Source organism: Podarcis bocagei (assembly GCF_964188305.1).
Source record: "Podarcis bocagei genome assembly, chromosome: 9".
NCBI classification, from domain to species: domain Eukaryota; kingdom Metazoa; phylum Chordata; class Lepidosauria; order Squamata; family Lacertidae; genus Podarcis; species Podarcis bocagei.
Window position 1 is genome coordinate 40,000,618 of NC_138134.1, and position 17,316 is coordinate 40,017,933.

General features: G+C 39.5%; 1 protein-coding gene across 3 annotated transcripts in view; it reads left to right on the forward strand.

Annotated features, from left to right (window-relative positions):
• The window catches only part of FBXW7 (F-box and WD repeat domain containing 7), a 120,578-nt gene that overhangs the window by 34,981 nt on the left and 68,281 nt on the right, over positions 1-17,316 (forward strand). For all 3 annotated transcript variants that reach the window (XM_081208389.1, XM_081208393.1, XM_081208390.1), the window contains exon 2: positions 12,709-13,284. In XM_081208389.1, the coding sequence (XP_081064515.1) occupies positions 12,778-13,284 (507 nt within the window). In that variant the 5' untranslated portion in view covers positions 12,709-12,777. The remainder of the gene's footprint in view (positions 1-12,708; positions 13,285-17,316) is intronic.

A 17,316-nucleotide genomic window follows, 5' to 3' on the forward strand; every position in this document is an offset into this window, starting at 1 on the left:
CTTCTGAAACTGGAGGCAGTACAGTAGCTATTCATAACTGTAAGCTTCATGAATTTGTCTAACCCCTCTTTAAAGCCATCCATTATGGTGACCATCACCTCATCCTTTGGAATCAAATCACAGAGTTTGACAATGTTCTTTGTGAAGAAGTACATGTTTTTTCTGTCCCAAATCTTCAACCATTCAGCTTCTTTGGATGTTTCTTGCTTCTAGTGTTATGAGGAGAAAAGCATACATCTATTTATTTTCTCCACTTCATGACTAATTTTACACATGTCTTTACCCCCAAACTAAAAATCTCAAAAAGTTTAAATGTTTCCTCATAGGGGAGTTGCTCCGACCTCATAATAATTTTGGTTGCCATTTTCTGAAGTTTTCCCAGTTCTGCTATACTATTTTTCCAATTCTGCTTTCCAAAACTTCTGTCTCCTACTCTTTCCCATCATGGCTTTAATGTTGAACGATGAGTTAAAGTGCTTTCTTGACAATGTCATAATGTATACAAAATCATATTCCATTTGGATATTGCGTTTCAGCCGGAACAGCTATTATTCTTCACAATATCTTGTCACAGCAAAGTATTGTTGGAGAGACAACCTATAGTTAGGTGTTGTTAACTGATGCATCAGCCAAATGGCTGCATGTGATGGGCTGAAATCAAGCTTCTTCGTGACAACCTATAGTTTTTTTGTGTTAGCTGAGTGATGTATTGAAGGTCACAAGTTCAGGTTGCTTCCTACAAAGGAAACACACCACATTTCTCTGGCAAATCCTAGTTTTTAGTTGTAATGGGAAGATCATGCTGCCAAAGCAATGCAAGCTCTTGTTCTCATGCAAAAATATTCTGAAACTGTGAGATTCAAAACATGTAGGAAATGAAAGTTTTTAAATTACCGGCATGTGTGTGGGTGAGGACTTCACCATAGGGGCTTATTTCCTTGATGAAAGGGTGTTCGTGTGGTCTATATTGTTTAATCTAGTGAGACGAGATTGAAGGGGAAGAGAAGGATTTTGTGATCCTTTCCCCTAGAACATAGCGGAAAGCCAAGTGCATGTTGCCTCCCTTACTAGCTCATTTAATGCTGTTCTGGATTCCTCTCTCTCTCTCTGCTTTCTATCTGTTGGCCACTAAATTGTCTCTTTCTCATCTTCACCTATCTGTTACCTATAGCACCCATCTCATCTCAAGTCTCCTGCCTTAAGTGGGCACTTAACATTTTTGTCTCCTAATTTTGGGACTTTCCCATCATTGTACTGTGAGGACATTTTTAATTGACACATGCTCATTTAATATTTTTCTAGATTGCTTTGCTTATTTTTTGGTAAAAAAGCAACTAATAAGTGCAAATAATTAATAATAATAATAATAATAATAATAATAATAATAATAATAATAATAATAATAATAATAATTAATTTCCCCTAGTTTATCACAGTCACTGGAACTTGTGGCCTCGGCCACTGTTGAAGAGGTTAGGGCTGCTCTGGTGTGTGAGCATGTTTAAACTTTATAGTACTCTTTCTTTTTCTCCTTCCTGCCACCTTGATAGATGGGCATGGCCTAGAGTTACTTGAGTCCCCATGCTGCTTCAATGCCAGACTCTGTTTAGGAAGCTAGTTTTGATTGATAATTTACTGCTGCTCACTAGCATAATCACTGTATGGTGGGGTGGGGGCAGCAACAGTAATTTCCAAAATGCTGAAGTGATGGCGTTATAATTGATTGATCGCAAAAAGGGGTTATTTGCAAGTTTGCTTTCTTGGGTGGTGAAAGGATAATTGAAGTTACTCCCAAGTGGAAATGTGACCAATTACTCATCCTATAGTACAGTCTCTGTTAATGCTTATAATCTTGTTTACTAGAAACTTGAAACAACTTAACAGCACCAAAATAAAATAAATTTAATAAAAACAACACAGCAGTACAGAACATTTGGTTCACAAAAAGAAGCGGTTTTAGCTTGGTCTGTGTGACGCACTAAGCCATGCTTTGGGTTCATGAGACTGCATTAACGTGCAGGTTCCTGGAGAAGTACTCACCACTGCTTTCTTTCTGCCCATTTTTGCTGCCGTGCTGCACTGAGATAAAATTTGGCATAGCATGTTGGCCAAAATGGGACTCAAGGTTAAGCTCTTGCTTCACTAAATCTGAGTGGCAACTGAAGTTTGATCTTGGTTACAGCTCATGGTTGTTGAGGAAAGAGCCAATAGATACTTTTCGTGGTTTCCATTTTCTAGGTTTCCTAATATTGTTGATGCTGAAAGTTCATAAAACAGCTTTCTTTCTGCTGTAGAACTTGCTGTAGACATGAAATGCTGCTGAGGTAAAACAAAACTCAAGTTTTATTTTTGTAAGGTAGTTTTAGGTTGGCAAAATGGATTGCTTCTTCTTCTTTATATCATATAGAATAGGCATTCCTGTATGATAGCTCAAATATGCAGAGTATCTCTTATATTATTATCATAGAACGATGGATTTTAAAATCATGGGGTAGTCATCCCAAACTAGCAGGGAAGCCAGCCTAGATAATTTTTCAAATATTAGGTTAAAAGCCTTATTTTTTTTTCTACCATGAAAAGCACCTTGCATAAATGCTCATTGCTGGCTATTGAGATGGAGCTCTAGGACCGAAAAGCATTTCCAAAATTGGGAGAAGCACTACTTGGCATTCTTGGACTCCACTTTTAGAACCTGCCATGAACATAAACATATATATCTATATATCTATATGTGTATGTATATCTATGTTATATATCTATTTGAAACACTTTTGAGCTATATGGTGGCTGTCTTACATTTGTAAGAAATGATGTTGCTCTTAGTCATGTTAATGGCTGAAGATATTGTTCTTGGACTCATTTCATCTTGCTCATTTGGAAAGTTTAAATCTCATTACATTAATAAATTAAATTGGTGGCATTTATGATAGTGTTCTTTTCCTTTTGAGTGCATAGACCAATTTACCTTGAAACAGAAAGTAATCTTGTTAATTCTATGAAGCATCTATTCTTGCTGTTTCAGCTGTTACTAAATATAAGAATGATATACAGTCCTAAAGAACATTTATTCTTATTGGTTCTCTTCCAAAGCTCTATACTAAGAATGTACTTTCCAGCTTTGAACTCTTCCCATTTCTGTCCCAGAATCTGCCTCATATTTCCTGTTTCTTGCCTCAATTTTTTTAGTATTTTTTTTGTCTCTGTGTTTGTTATTTTCTATTTCATATTATTACAGTTGAAGTCTAGAAAGCTAACTTGATGGTAGAAAAGTTTAATCGAATTGCACTGTTTAGTATCTCTCTGCTTTACTGATGTCCTCCCACAATGGACTTTTGAAAAATTATATGACTGGATGTATATGACATGAACAGTATGGGTGATATCCAATATTAGTCGTTCTCAGAATAGACCCATTGAAATAAAAATCAAAATAGCTCAAGCCCATTCATTTTAATTGGCCTCCTCAGAATATGCCTTGAATGGATATCACTCTCTATTTGAATTCTTATATAGCTAAACAGCAATACCCATATCCAAGGGGAAAGTATTAGTAGCTTTGCTGTGTGTGTGTCTCTCTCTCTCTCTCTCTCTCTCTCTCTCTCTCTCTCTCTCTTAAGGAAAGAGGTAGCATGAAAATAGCCATGTAAGGATTGATGTGCTCAGTGGCAAGGAATGCTGCCCAACTGTTCAGGAGGGGAAAGTGTGGGATAAAGTGGTTTACTTGGAAGAGGCTTTCTGATTTGAAAACCTGACAGGTTACAGATCTATTTGCTGAAGTATAATGTCCAGATTAAATCACCACAATTCTATAGCAGTAATTCATAATGCATTACAGAACAAAATACTTTGATAACATAACATTTACTTTTTAATTTAATATTATTTATCACTAGAAAGCAAATAGTTGTTGGCATCCATGTGTCTTGAGAGACAATGGAGTGTACCTCCGGGGGTGAAGTCAAACCGCTGGAGCTGTGCCATCCTGCCTGCTTTTGCTGAAGAGCAAAACTTGGAAGTGACCTGTCTTAACATGCTGGGGAAGTCCCTAACTCACCAAGGTTTGAGACCCATTGGCTACCCTCTTCTGTGGGAAGTGCTACAGTGGGTCAGTGAGCTGTGAAAGACTTACTCTATGTACAACAGGAATGGGCAGAAGGCAGATTGGGATCTGCTGGTAGGTTTCTGAGCGATTTGCAGTCGTCCCGAAAGGATTCTGATTCCCACTTGTTTAACAGTAGACATAAAAGAGCCTCTTTCTTGTTGCTAAATTAGACTGCTTAGGTGAAGAAAGTTTGGGGTGATGGGGGAGAGAGAAACCAGGAGCTGATTTTTTGTGAGATACGACTGTGAACTCAGTTCTGTACTGAAAACAATTTCCTGAGCTGAGCTTGGAACACTTAAAATTAATTATGCTCACACTTGGCTTGGATCCATTGGATCTGCCTATAGGATCGGTATGAGGAAGTGGAGTTGGGAGTCCAGCAGCATCTGGAGGAAAACAGGTTCCCATAGAATTTTAAAGTTCCTCTTCTAGTTTGACGTTCTTTATCCCTCCAGTGCAGGTGAAGGTAGTGGATTGATGAAGAACTAGCAAACATTTTCCCTAGAAAATTTCATGTGGTGAACAAATTGATTAAAAGAATCAAAATGAGTAGTAGGAATGGACATCCATATGCTAGAGATACATAGAAGTGCCACATCCTCTTCTTAATTGCATGCAAAGCAAGTGGAGTTGGTCTTTTCGGTTGTACTGCATGCTGCTACTAATCTTAACTGCTCATATCTGGTTGTACAGGTTTATGTTGGCAGCTGTCTGGGCGGTGTGTACCTTATTTCCGCTGTCTCAACCCAGTCTCTCTCTCTCTCTGCCAATTTCTGTGCCTTGCGATTCATCTTCTAAAATTATGAATTTTAATAAAAAATGAAATATATTCCACATCCAGCCCAGTCGTATTTAACTCTCACATAATGGCTAATATGTCCAATACTCACTTCAATTCACCCATATAATATGGGGCATAGTAATACTGACTTGGATTACAGGGTTGTGATAAGGATTACAACTAGATATTGCATGTGAAGTTTGTTAGATATTTGAAAGTGCAATATTGCAAGTATTCATTAGTAAATCAGTACTGTAGTAGCGAAGAGTGACCACCTTGTAATTATCTTAGGCTTCTTTTGAAAGGGGCAGTTCTTAATTCAGTTCATATTTCCCCCCAGTTAACTGTAGTTAATTCTCAGTAGAAGGTAACTTTTATTCATGTTGCAAATCTAGGAGATAATAAAGGACATTACATGTGCTTATGTTGCAGCAGAATTCCGGTAGACTTTGTCTGTGCTGCCTTCCTTCCCACTCCTTTATTAGGGTATATACATTTTTTCTCCTGCAATACTGAACACACAGAATTCACAGAAGGACCTCAGTAAGTTCTGTGTAACCCTAGTAGTTCTCCTGACATCCCATACACATGGGGAAGGTAGTGATTTTTAAAAAATATAGACCCTTAATTCAAAGAGTTATTCTCATAGCTAGCTATAATTAAGAGGGAGAGAGATAACACTTAGTAGATGCAGCTTTCAGCTTTTTGCCAGACAAAAATCTAAAATATGGAACATTTTTTGGGGGGAGGGGGTGTTTTAGATCCGTCTCTTTTATCAACCCATCTTTTATGGGCTATCTTTTTTATTGGCTATAAGAAGGAAACCTGACATAATTTTAATAATTTTCTGCTTAGATTCCTCTCCCCCACCCCCAGGATTACTTTTCAGGTCCCGTCCCCTGGTAAGTGCTATGTTTGCTTTACCAGCCTCGCATATAAGCACTGGCCTAGAAGCAACCAGTAATTTAATGTAGGCTGGTAGAGTAGGCATTGGAAGGGACTTATCCTTTCTCTGCATCCCGCATAGAAGCCAAGTGAGTTGTTAGAGAAATTAAGCCCCCTCCTCTATGCCTGCAATAGAAATTCAAATCTCTGTCTCTCTGCCAGCCCCCCAACATCCCGATATAAAATAAAAATAAAATCACAGGCTAGTAACCCTTGTGGACTTATTTACAAGTCTGAACTCTTTGACAACTGAAGCTACTCCATTCTTTCATTCTGTCAGAGTCCTTTCCTGTTGGATTCCTCCTTATTTTTACTTGCTTTTAACTTTCTTGCACTCCAATCCCCAAAGTTTCTGTGTAGTTTCAGAACTTTGGAAGGGGCAGTATTTTATTTAAGAATACTTTCACTTGCTTTCCAGAATAAAAGCTATATTAGTCTGCGGAACTCTCTCTTAAAAAACCCCAAACATCAATTCTCTGTATATTTATTTGAAAGCAACCCCATTCAGCTTCTGAATAGGTAGCCATAAGATTTGGAATTGCAATACAAGGTAGCCATAGTGCTGTTATTTTTAATAAAATTCATCAGTGAATGTATGTTGTGAGTTTCTTTAATGCATTTATAGCTCCAAATACATAAAATTGACTGGGAGAATGTAATAGAAAGCATGATACTATTGAATATGGAATTCCCCTTCTGCTGCAAGCTGTTGTTCTTTGTTATTTCAAGGACCTGGTACTCAAAGAACATCATGATTTTATTGGCATCTTTTGACAGCAGACTTATCATTGAATAAGAAATACTGTGCAGTTACAAGGCTGGAATGCTGTGCCTTAAGACTATGTGTTTCTTATATTAATTAAAAAGAATAAGAAGTTTTGAGTCTGGATTGTTGTCCTGTGAGTACTTCTGTGCTCCCATTTTCCTGGAGCTCAGTGAAGTGCTCCCCGCTTGCAAGCTGGCACTCTCGGAGGAGAAAGACAAATAGATTGTTATATGGGGGGCGTGCAGACTTGCTTTTCTTTGTAAATAAATGGGCTGCCCATGGAGGAAAGTGTCTGAAATCGGTGCTGCGTACAGTTCCAAAATGAACTGTTCTCACATTTTTTTATCCAAGGAGCTCAATAAAATCCAACTAGTTTTTAAGTTTAATATTATTTTTCATGTCTTAATAGGTTCAATATTGTTTGCCTTATAATTGTATTTCCCATAGTAAATTAGTAGAAATACAAGTTTTACTCAGGTAAGGTTTTAAAAGTGTCTTTTAGTTCCTGGGTTAATTAGGAATGTCAAATCATATAACAGTAAATGCCCAACTCCTAGGTGAAGCCAGTCGTAGACTTCTATAGCACACGGAAGAGCTAACAACCCTCCTCTGTAAGATCTCGGTGATTGAACCAGGATATAAGGCAGTCCTGAAGGTATGCTGGACTCAAGGTGTTCAGGACTTTGTATATTAACACAAGAACCTTGAACCTGACCCAGTGGGGCAGGGTGCCTGCTTTAGCAGAGATGTTGCCTGCTGTTGGCCATTTGCTCCCATCAGCAGTCTGTCTGCTGCATTCTGCAGTAGAGGGAGCAGCTTCCACGTCGCATTTAAGGGCAGTCCCACACATAGTGCATATTGTAGTAATCCAGCCTCAAGGTTACCAATGGTAGCAGACTACAAAGACCCAGATTGTCCTAATTTCAACAGCGACTATTTCAAGAGCATTTTCTGGTTTTACCATTTGGGAACATAGGGAATGTAATACCTCCAAATTCTTTGCACAAATTGCCCACAAATGTACAAATTCAGATTGTCTGTAGCAAGTCAGCATTTGGTGAATTACACTGCCAACAACTTTAATGCATTATGTGTATACATTTCATTTGTAGAGCACTTAAGCGCGAACAAAATGAAAACTGGAATTTTTATAATGTTAACTAAAGGTTATATCGACATGAGTTGACTTCCACGGTGGGTGTCCCCTGTGGAGCAGATTTTGAAGATTTGGTGATGGTGGGCTTCAGAGGTTGGGAGGACAGGGAACAGGGACGTGTCTTCTGCTTGCCTAGTGACAACATTGGTCGCAACTTCATATTTCTAACCTCAATCCTCCAACTCAAAGACCATTCTTCAATGTAATATTTTTCCCATTTATATCAATGGTATCCTGTGTTTTATCTCAGTTGCAGTTGATGATGGTTTTTTCCTGTTAAACCTTTGGTATCAACACTGAAACATTTTCATAAGAAGATATGGATGTTTTATGTAATAAAGAGCAAATAATATGAAAATACGGAAACAGGTTGTCTCTACCTGTCCCCTTGATCACTTTTTAATGGGATACCGTAGTACTGTTTGAGATCAAATTTGAAAGTCTGAATAGGTTAGAATGATAGGAATTAGAAAAATCTAATAAAAATGGAAAAGACAGCTTTTATTATTAAAAAGTAATAATAAATGTAAGTCAGTGGAGACATATCTGAACTTGATAGCAAATTTCTAAAATATGAGGTATTGATTTAATACATCTACTGTCGTAATGCTATCATAGACTAGTTAGAGAGATCCAGTACTACTTGTCTGCATATGTTGTCTTCTTAATAAATAGATCAGGACCTGAGGATCAGTTTAACCCCCTACAATGCCAGAATATGCAGCTGTCCCATACATTGAGCCTGCAACCTTGGCATTATGACTACCACACTCTAACCACCTAATCTATCCTACCTGCTTTATGTATACTAATTTATTAGTTTCAGTTCACAATTTTAAAAACCGTTATGAAGTGACAAAATAAATCGCCGATGCACGTTTCTCAGCAGATGATCCTAATGGCACGCTGTGCTTTTCAACAAATTTTGTCGACAAGTAACTTTTTTTCGTTTCGCTTTTAGCATGGTTAACTTGTTATACAGAGAAGAGGCTGCCCTCTAGTGGGTCAACATGGGAATTCACTTGACATATTTTCTTTTTCAGCCTCCCAACATAACCATATTTGACAATACTGCTAATCAGTGTTGCGATCCGAGTATGTTTTATGTTTAAACTTCACTGTTGCAATATCATTGTGTGGCACTGGTGTTTGTGTGTGTGAGAGCTTTTCCATAACCAAAGGTGCTTGTTCATAGGAGATGGGATAATACCTAACAAGGTAATGATGGTAATGTACCTTAAAGTAAAGGTAAAGAACCCCTGACAGTTAAGTCCAGTCGCGAACGACTCTGGGGTTGCGGCGCTCAACTTGCTTTACTGGCCAAAGGAGCCGACGTTTGTCCGCAGACAGTTTTTCCGGGTCATGTGGCCAGCATGACTAAGCCGCTTCTGGCGAACCAGAGCAGTGCACGGAAATGCCGTTTACCTTCCCGCCACAGTGGTACCTATTTATCTACTTGCATTTTGACGTGCTTTTGAACTGCTAGGTTGGCAGGAGCAGGGACCCTAGCAACGGGAGCTCACCCCATTGCGGGGATTCGAACTGCCAACCTTCCGATCGGCAGGCCCTAGGCTCAGTGGTTTAGACCTCAGTGCCACCTGCATACCTTAGAATGTTCCTCATAGATTGACATGCTAGCTGTGTAATCCTTATAGCAGCCCCCCTAGAGTAGATATGGGGATGATGCTACTATTCTAGGGCTATGTGTTGTGGTGACCAAGGCTGAGAGAAGTAGGTTTTCTAAGGCCACCTAGTGAACTTGGGACTGAGATGAGAGCTGAACTGGGAGCTTCTAGGTTAGGCTCTCAGCCACTACCCATTATGTTGTATCATCTATGATATTTTTATAAGGAAGGGATGTTGTAAATCAATTAATTCCTTAATTTATCGGTTATCTTCCAATTGTGTTAGCCCTGTTATTCTGTGTTGGCACATATATAAAGAACTGATCAGTTAGTTCCACATGTTCCAAAGTATTTTTGATTTTTGTTTCTTGAACAACCTCTCCTCCAGAGCTTTATAGGATCTCTGAAACGGAAGGGAATTGCAAAAGCAGTTTGTGGTATCGTATGGGGAATTAATGTTCACTCTACCTAGATAAGTAGAAGCCCTTACACTAGTTTAAAAATACTTGTTCGGATTGTGACCAGGATTTTTTGTAGTTATTCCAAAAGCTGCATACTTAGCCAATAAAAATTACAGCTGCTGTTTCATTATTGCTAGTGGTATTGGTTAGTGTAAATTATACCTTTGATATAATTTGATAGTAATCGCTCACTTACAGCGGCGTAGCGTGGGTTGTCAGCACCCGGAGCAAGGCAAGTAATTTGCGCCCCCTAACCCGGGGCAAGGCAAGTAATTTGCGCCCCCTAACCTGCCGCTGCTGCCAGCTTCTTCTTGCTGCTGCCTGGTCTGGTCTGGTGTGGTTCTCTCCCGCGCTCAGCGCTGTGCTGGGCGGCCGCTGCACTGTCCCTCCCCCAGATAGTCCCTCGCTCTCTCTCCGCACCGCACGCCTGGCACCCACCCCCTCCACAGTGGGCGGCGACCCAGCGGCTCGGATCGGATTCGCACAGCCAGCACTGCAGTGAGAGAGAGTGAGTGAGTCAGGTAGGGGCAGAGAGCTGCGAGTGCGAGCGCACCCCCCCAGATGTTGCGCCCGGTGCGGCCGGCCCCCCCTGCACCCCACACGCTACGCCACTGCTCACTTAAGCACAATTCAAGGCTTTTCTGTAACAAATGTGTATATTTATCTGCTTATATTATACAACACCACATGCTTCTGAGAAATATGTATGTCTGCCATTGCTATTTTTATACGTAGAACTGTGCTTCTTCTGGCACAATGTATTAAATGAAATCTGTGTGAAATAGATAGTGACTCATCAAAAATATATGGGTTACAAACAGCATTGGAAATCAATTTTATAGAAATTTTAATTTGAAATTAATCAAATATGTTTCTCAGTCATTGAGTCTTTTTGAAAAAAGTGGGTGCATGTTTCTCACAAGTAATACGGTATGTTTTGTATAGGTATCATACATGAAATCATGGCCTATGTTATGTTATATGTTTGGGGTAAAAATAAAAGAATGTCTCCATCATCGTATCACTCCACATGACTTACAGTCAACATGCTACAGCTTGAATTTATAGGGTTGAATAATTTTATGATGTTTAAAGACATGGTATGCTTCCTTTTTAAAATGACATGGTTTAATTTTAAAAGTAATACTTATACTAATTCCATTACACAGATATTTGGAATGAATTTGTATTTAGCTGAGACTTCTGCATATATAAACATTTTAAAAAGTGCAATCTCTACGCACCTCAGAGGCTTCGCTGCTCTGATCATAATCAGAGTTCTGTTTCTGCCCACCAGCTGACCTAAGATCAGTGCTATGAAGGTAGACAGGAAGGGCAGCTCCTTTGTGCCCAGCATCTGGGTCCCTCACCGTAACCGCCAGGTGTTTGCTGTTCGTAGATAATACTTTAAATGGGTACATGCATCAAATAGAAGAACTCCTGCATATCCTTAAGGACTTCACACTGGGTAGTCCACCTCTGCTGCTACAGCAGCCTTTGGTTCCAGCAGGGTGGCCGAGGTACTTTGGAAGACTTTTTCTGCTAGCATGCTGGCCTCCCTCAGTATTACCAGCTGTGCCTGTTCCTGCACCGCAGTAGCTTGGTCACAGTGCTCCATTGGTAACCTCAAGACTTGATTATTGTAATATTCTTTATGTGGGGCTACCCAAAAGCTGCAGTTAGTGCAGAATGTTATGGCCAGACTGCTCACAGGAGCAGGCAACTGGCAGCATGTGACTTCTCTGCTGAGAGATTTGTGCAGGTTACCAATTTGCTACTGGGTCAGGTGTGAGGTTCTTGGGTTAATTCACAAAGCCCTGAACAACTTGGGACCAATGTGCCTTAAGGACCGCCTGCCTCTCTTATGCTCCACCTCGATCACTGAGATCCTTTGATGGGGCACTTCTTGTAGTTCCTCACACCCCTCAAGTTTGATTGGCCTTTACTAGGGATCAAGCCTTTAGTGTGACCGGCCATGTGCTGCGGACGGAACTCCTTGCCAGTAAAAGTTCAGAAATCACCCCTGCCTTCTTTCAGACATTGCCCCTGTTATTTAAACAGGCCTTTAAAATATGAAATGCGTAAAATGTATTTATGGACTTTTTCTGATGTTTTATTGATGCTTTAGTTGGTATTGTGAGTTTTGGTATATTGCTCACTGTCATGTTGTATTTCTACAAAAGTGTGATCTAGAAATGTCTGATTGATTAATTAATGACATCTACTCTAATTTAGCAGCTTGAGTTCTTATAAACAGACCCCCAAATACCCTTTTAAAATGCAGTCTTTTTGGGTTATATTTTGTATCCAGCAGAATAGCCACTGGTTTGTTTTTCACATTGAGGACCTTCTGCAGGTTTTCATCTTGTCATCAACAACTTCGCTTAAGATACATTGTCAAATGAAATAATTAGCATAATTGTGGAAAGCACATTCTCTCTAACCAGTTATGAAGGAAATTAATTTTTAGAAGAAACTTTTCAGAGACAATCAATTTCTTTTTCTATATTGCTTTCATTATAATTGGCACTGCCCAGGGTGCCTAACTTAGGTTTTACGGACCACAAAAACGTTATTATATTAATGGGGCCATTTAGTGCTCAGTGTTCATATTCTTTCCCCCCTCCATCTTGACACTTGGAGTTAATCTAAAGGTATAAAACTAATTACTTACTATAAAATGCATAAAAAGAGGGCTTAATTTGGTATTGGAATGGCCATATTACAGCTTCAGGTTTAAAATAAGGCTTCCATGCTGGGCTTAGAACTGTTCTTGAGTCAGGGCAATACGTGAAACCCAGCTCTGTATAAATAACTGATACACTGATAAAGTGTCTAATCTTTGTTCTCTACCTCTGCTTTTTCTTCTCAGAATGTGAAAACATTTGCATCTTCAGATAGTCTAGCAAAGGTCCAAGAAGTAGCAAGCTGGCTTTTGGAAATGAATCAAGAACTGCTGTCTGTCGGCAGTAAGAGACGACGAACTGGTGGGTCTATTCGAGGTAATGCTTCCTCAAGCCAAGTCGATGAAGAGCAGATGAATCGAGTGGTGGAGGAGGAGCAACAGCAGCAGCAGCAACAATTACGGCAACAAGAGGAAGTGCACGCGGCAAGGAATGGGGAAATAGGTGGTGGGGAGCCTGGACTTTGCCACAGAAATGAGTCCCAGCAAGAACAATTAGAAGAAAACAACAACAGATTTATTGCAGTGGATGAAGAATATTCTGGTAACCAAGAAGAGGAGGAGGAAGATGAACATGCTGGTGAACAAGAGGAGGAGGAGATGGAGGAAGAGGAAGAAATGGACCAGGACAGTGATGATTTTGATCAATCTGATGAAAGCAGCAGAGATGATGAACGCACTAATAGTAATACTGTCACAAACTCAAATAGTATCATGGACTTAGCAATACATCAGCAGTCATCTCCATTCTACATAAAGTCAAAGGTGAGTAATTTAAAGTAATTTTAAGCAAAGCACTGAGGCATGGAGATTTTTTTTTTTAAAATAAGAATTAAGCAATTAATATATATTACTAGAATAATGCACTCCTATGAAGCTACTGATTTACTATGAAGGCTTTATACCAGCGTTCAAGTATTTTTCATATTTATTGTGAAAGAAAAAAACTATACTACTCTACCACTAAGCACTAAGTTTAATGGCATTGGGATCCTTCTGTGCTCTGCTCTTACAGTTGCTCTAAGAAGCACTTAATAATAATAATAATAATAAATAAATTTTATTTATATCCCACCCTCCCCAGCCGAAGCCGGGCTCAGGGCGGCTAACAACAATAAAATAGTACAACATTCTAAAATCATTTCATTATAAAATTAATTCAAATCAAATTGATGGCAACCATTAGACTAAAGTTCTGTGAAGATTGCCAAAGGAGTCAGGCTGTGCCCTGGCCAAAGGCCTGGTGGAACAGCTCTGTCTTGCAGGCCCTGCAGAAAGATGTCAAGTCCTGCAGGGCCCTAGTCTTTTGTGACAGAGCGTTCCACCAGATCGGAGCCACAGCCGAAAAAGCCCTGGCTCTATAGTTGAGCCTTTGCTATTTTTCCCCCTTCAAAGCAAGTGAAATGGAATTTGTTGTGTATAATGTTTTGTACATATTTGCCAAAATAGTATGTATTAGCATTTTTTTTACAAGAAACTCCTTAAAATATGTACCAGAAGGCAAGGTGCTGATAAACATGAATAGGTAATCAAAAAAGTTCTTTGCTTTTTTAACTACAGCATGCCTGTCAGCTTTCTAGGCTAAGAAATGTTTGCCATCATACAAGTTCCAATATTTCTGTCTTACTTATATGCTGAAAACTGACAACAGTTTTCTAGTGGATTCCATTCCTCATAAGTGTAAGCAGAGTAAGAAGTCGGGTAGAAAAATCTGTGAGTGCATTGAATATTGAGATCCGTACTTGTCCAATAAGTTTTCTTCAAGAAGGATGTATGATGTGCAGGTTTATCCTCATTGCGTTCAATTGGTCACTGGATTTTGGATCACCATAAAGTAATTTTCACACATTCGAAGAAAATTCGTACTACTACAATTCACACACGCATCTGGTGCTTTTAGTAGGAAACCATTCTTTTCTCTAGGTTGTAACCACAAGTGCTGCTTTTTGCCCTATGGCTGGTTGTACAAATATCAACCCAGACCAGAAAATACCTTCCTGCCCTTTCTATGAGTGGAAACAGAACACTCGTGTACATAAGAGCATATTCTTATTTTTTTTTGTGGGCAGCTGGCTACATTAGAAGTGACATATGATTCAACCTTATTCTGCTTTTGGCCTGCTGCCACTGATGCACCTGGTAAATGTTGAAATGTGTCCTGACAATGACAGTGTCACATGGCAGGTCAAAGTAGTATACACAACAGCTGTGTGTTGCTTCCCACCTAGCTGACTTCCCCATGCAATGCGAGAATGTACATGCTTTTGTAGTCCTCTGCAACTATTCAGTGGGGTCTAGGATGCTGCCTCCACCTGCCTCTTCTCATCTGCTGTTGTATTGAGGAAAATGCAGGAAAATCTTTCTGGACACTGGTGAGGATGGGGAGACACAAACCCACCTTCCACCTTGCACTACCTTTTGCCAGTTAGTAGCTGACCAGAGCCATAAATCAATGAGGGCTGTAGATCTAACAATTGGACTGGGACTTCTGGAAATTGGGCTTTTCTCCCACCAGAGACTGAAGCATTTCTTACTAACAACTCTTCCACTGATGAATCATCATCCTGATTGGTCTACTGCAGAGACACACACTAAGATGAATAACCTTGGTGATTCTCAGATTTGATCTTTGCTTTCTCAAAACTGTTTAGGTATTTGGTAGATACCTAATAGCTCTTATGTATAACAGCCTAAAATAACAGCTATTCTAAGTAGGTGTATTGGGCCTTGTTCTAAAGTAAACAGAGTAGTATTGCTTCCAAAACCCTAGTTTGAATATGGCAGGCATCAACATTTCAGAATAGCTGTTCCCTAGAACGCTGTTTGTACCTAGGTACAGAAGTCGCTGCTGTAGTTTGTCTGTCTCCATTACCCTGAGGTGGCTTTTGGCAGCCATGCCTCACAGTTATAATCAGGTCTCCATTTGTTTTGTTATCTATAAATTTCTTTATGCATTCGTCTAATAGTTTTATGTTTCGCTGGCAGTAGCACCCACAAAAGATCTACACAAATGCTTAGCCTATGTTATAGAAATATAGAATTGTTGAGTTGGAAGGGACCCCAAGGGTCATCTAGTCCAACGCCCTGCAATGTAGGAACTTAACTGAGGCATACATGACAGGTTGCCATCCAACCTTTGCTTAAAAACTTCCAAAGGAGAGCCTACCACTTTCCAAGAGAGTCCGTTCCACTGTCAAACATCTCCTACTGCCAGAAAGGTTTTACATGGCAACCAAAATGGAAAGGGAGGGCTGGGATTTGCCAGCTACTGGAGTTGGCTCCTGAATGAACTCTAGTTGGCTTGGCTTTCTTGATTATTGTAAAGTAAAAACACCACTGTTAAGAGTGATAAGCCAGCAGAGTCACTTGAGAGAACTGGACTGAGGGAAATTTGCATAGATACTCTCAGTTGTATTCCTTGATAGTTTTAACCTGCTGAGCCTCATGCCATTCAGTGGGACTATCTTACTTCACATTTTGCTTTCCCAGCTGAAATTAGCTTTGCACCCCTTTGCTGAACTTATCTCTTACCCCCCCCCAACATGAATATGGGGTAGATTTTTTGAAATTCATTGCCTGGGTCATACATGTTAGCGTTCGCCGCCACTTAGTATGTTTCAGAGGCTGTGTCCAAGGTAAACACTGAGAGATTAAAGATGAATGTTTTGCTAGTGACTATGACTGCAGGAAAAATGCAATAAAATTACCTGTATATATTTACCTGCCTAATGTGGAAGATTCTCATGAGTGTTGGTTGATAATGATTTGCTCTGAGTTTATTTCATTTCTAAGCAAGGAGGAACATGGCCAAGGACCCTTCTCAACCTATGAACAAGTATGGCTGATATAGTGACTTGGGGCATTTGAATACCGGTATTTTAATTGCCTTCCCTTGATGTAACAAGGTTCATGTTTTGTAACCTTGTTTTGTTTAACAATTATGTCTGTGCCATAAATAGTTCTAGTTTCACTGTGGTTTATTTTGGTTTTATTATATGTCTGTCTGTTCGACAGTGATCTATAACTGTATATGGACTGTGTATATTGCCACAATATCCTGTTTGATAACATTATATTTGCAGAATCTATTACAACCTTTTTTTGAAAATTAATAAAAGTTATATTAAAATCTAAGAGAACCTATGGTAAGGGGAGTGGATGAGTGAGATGATGGCATACATGGTCTGGAAAAGAAATCTCATGAATTTAAAAGCTTACACTGATGACTGGAGAACCTTTTAATTCAGATATTGCTTTTGGGCACGGCAACATTGGTGTACTTTAGGCAAGAAGAGATCCATAGTGAAAATGCACAACCCTGTGGTACTGTATATGCTATAAACTCGAAACCACTGTAGGGGTAAGTGTGAGGTCTATAACAATGCCTGCAATTTGCTCTGTTGCTAAATAATTAAAATCCTTCATCTTTAATTCAAATCCATTCTTGCTTTATCCTGTAGCAGTTGCTGCTTTTGTATGCTGCTTTTTCAGTACCACAGCGGAGCTGAAAGTGGATCACAACAGTTACAGAGTGTCTTTTTTTTAAAGCAAACAACAAATATAACCATATCAAACAGCTTATGAGCACACTAGGAACAATTACATAACAATTACATAAACAATACAGTTCTATGGAAATAATAATAACTGAAAAATAATTCATCAGCAATAACTGTTGAGTCACCAGTCCAGTACCACTTGTCATAATCCCTATGTGACGGGTTTCCTTACTCAGTTTCACAGTACAGGCCTGGGCAGCAGCTTCCTTCATAGTTTCAGCCACAAGGGAGGTGGAGC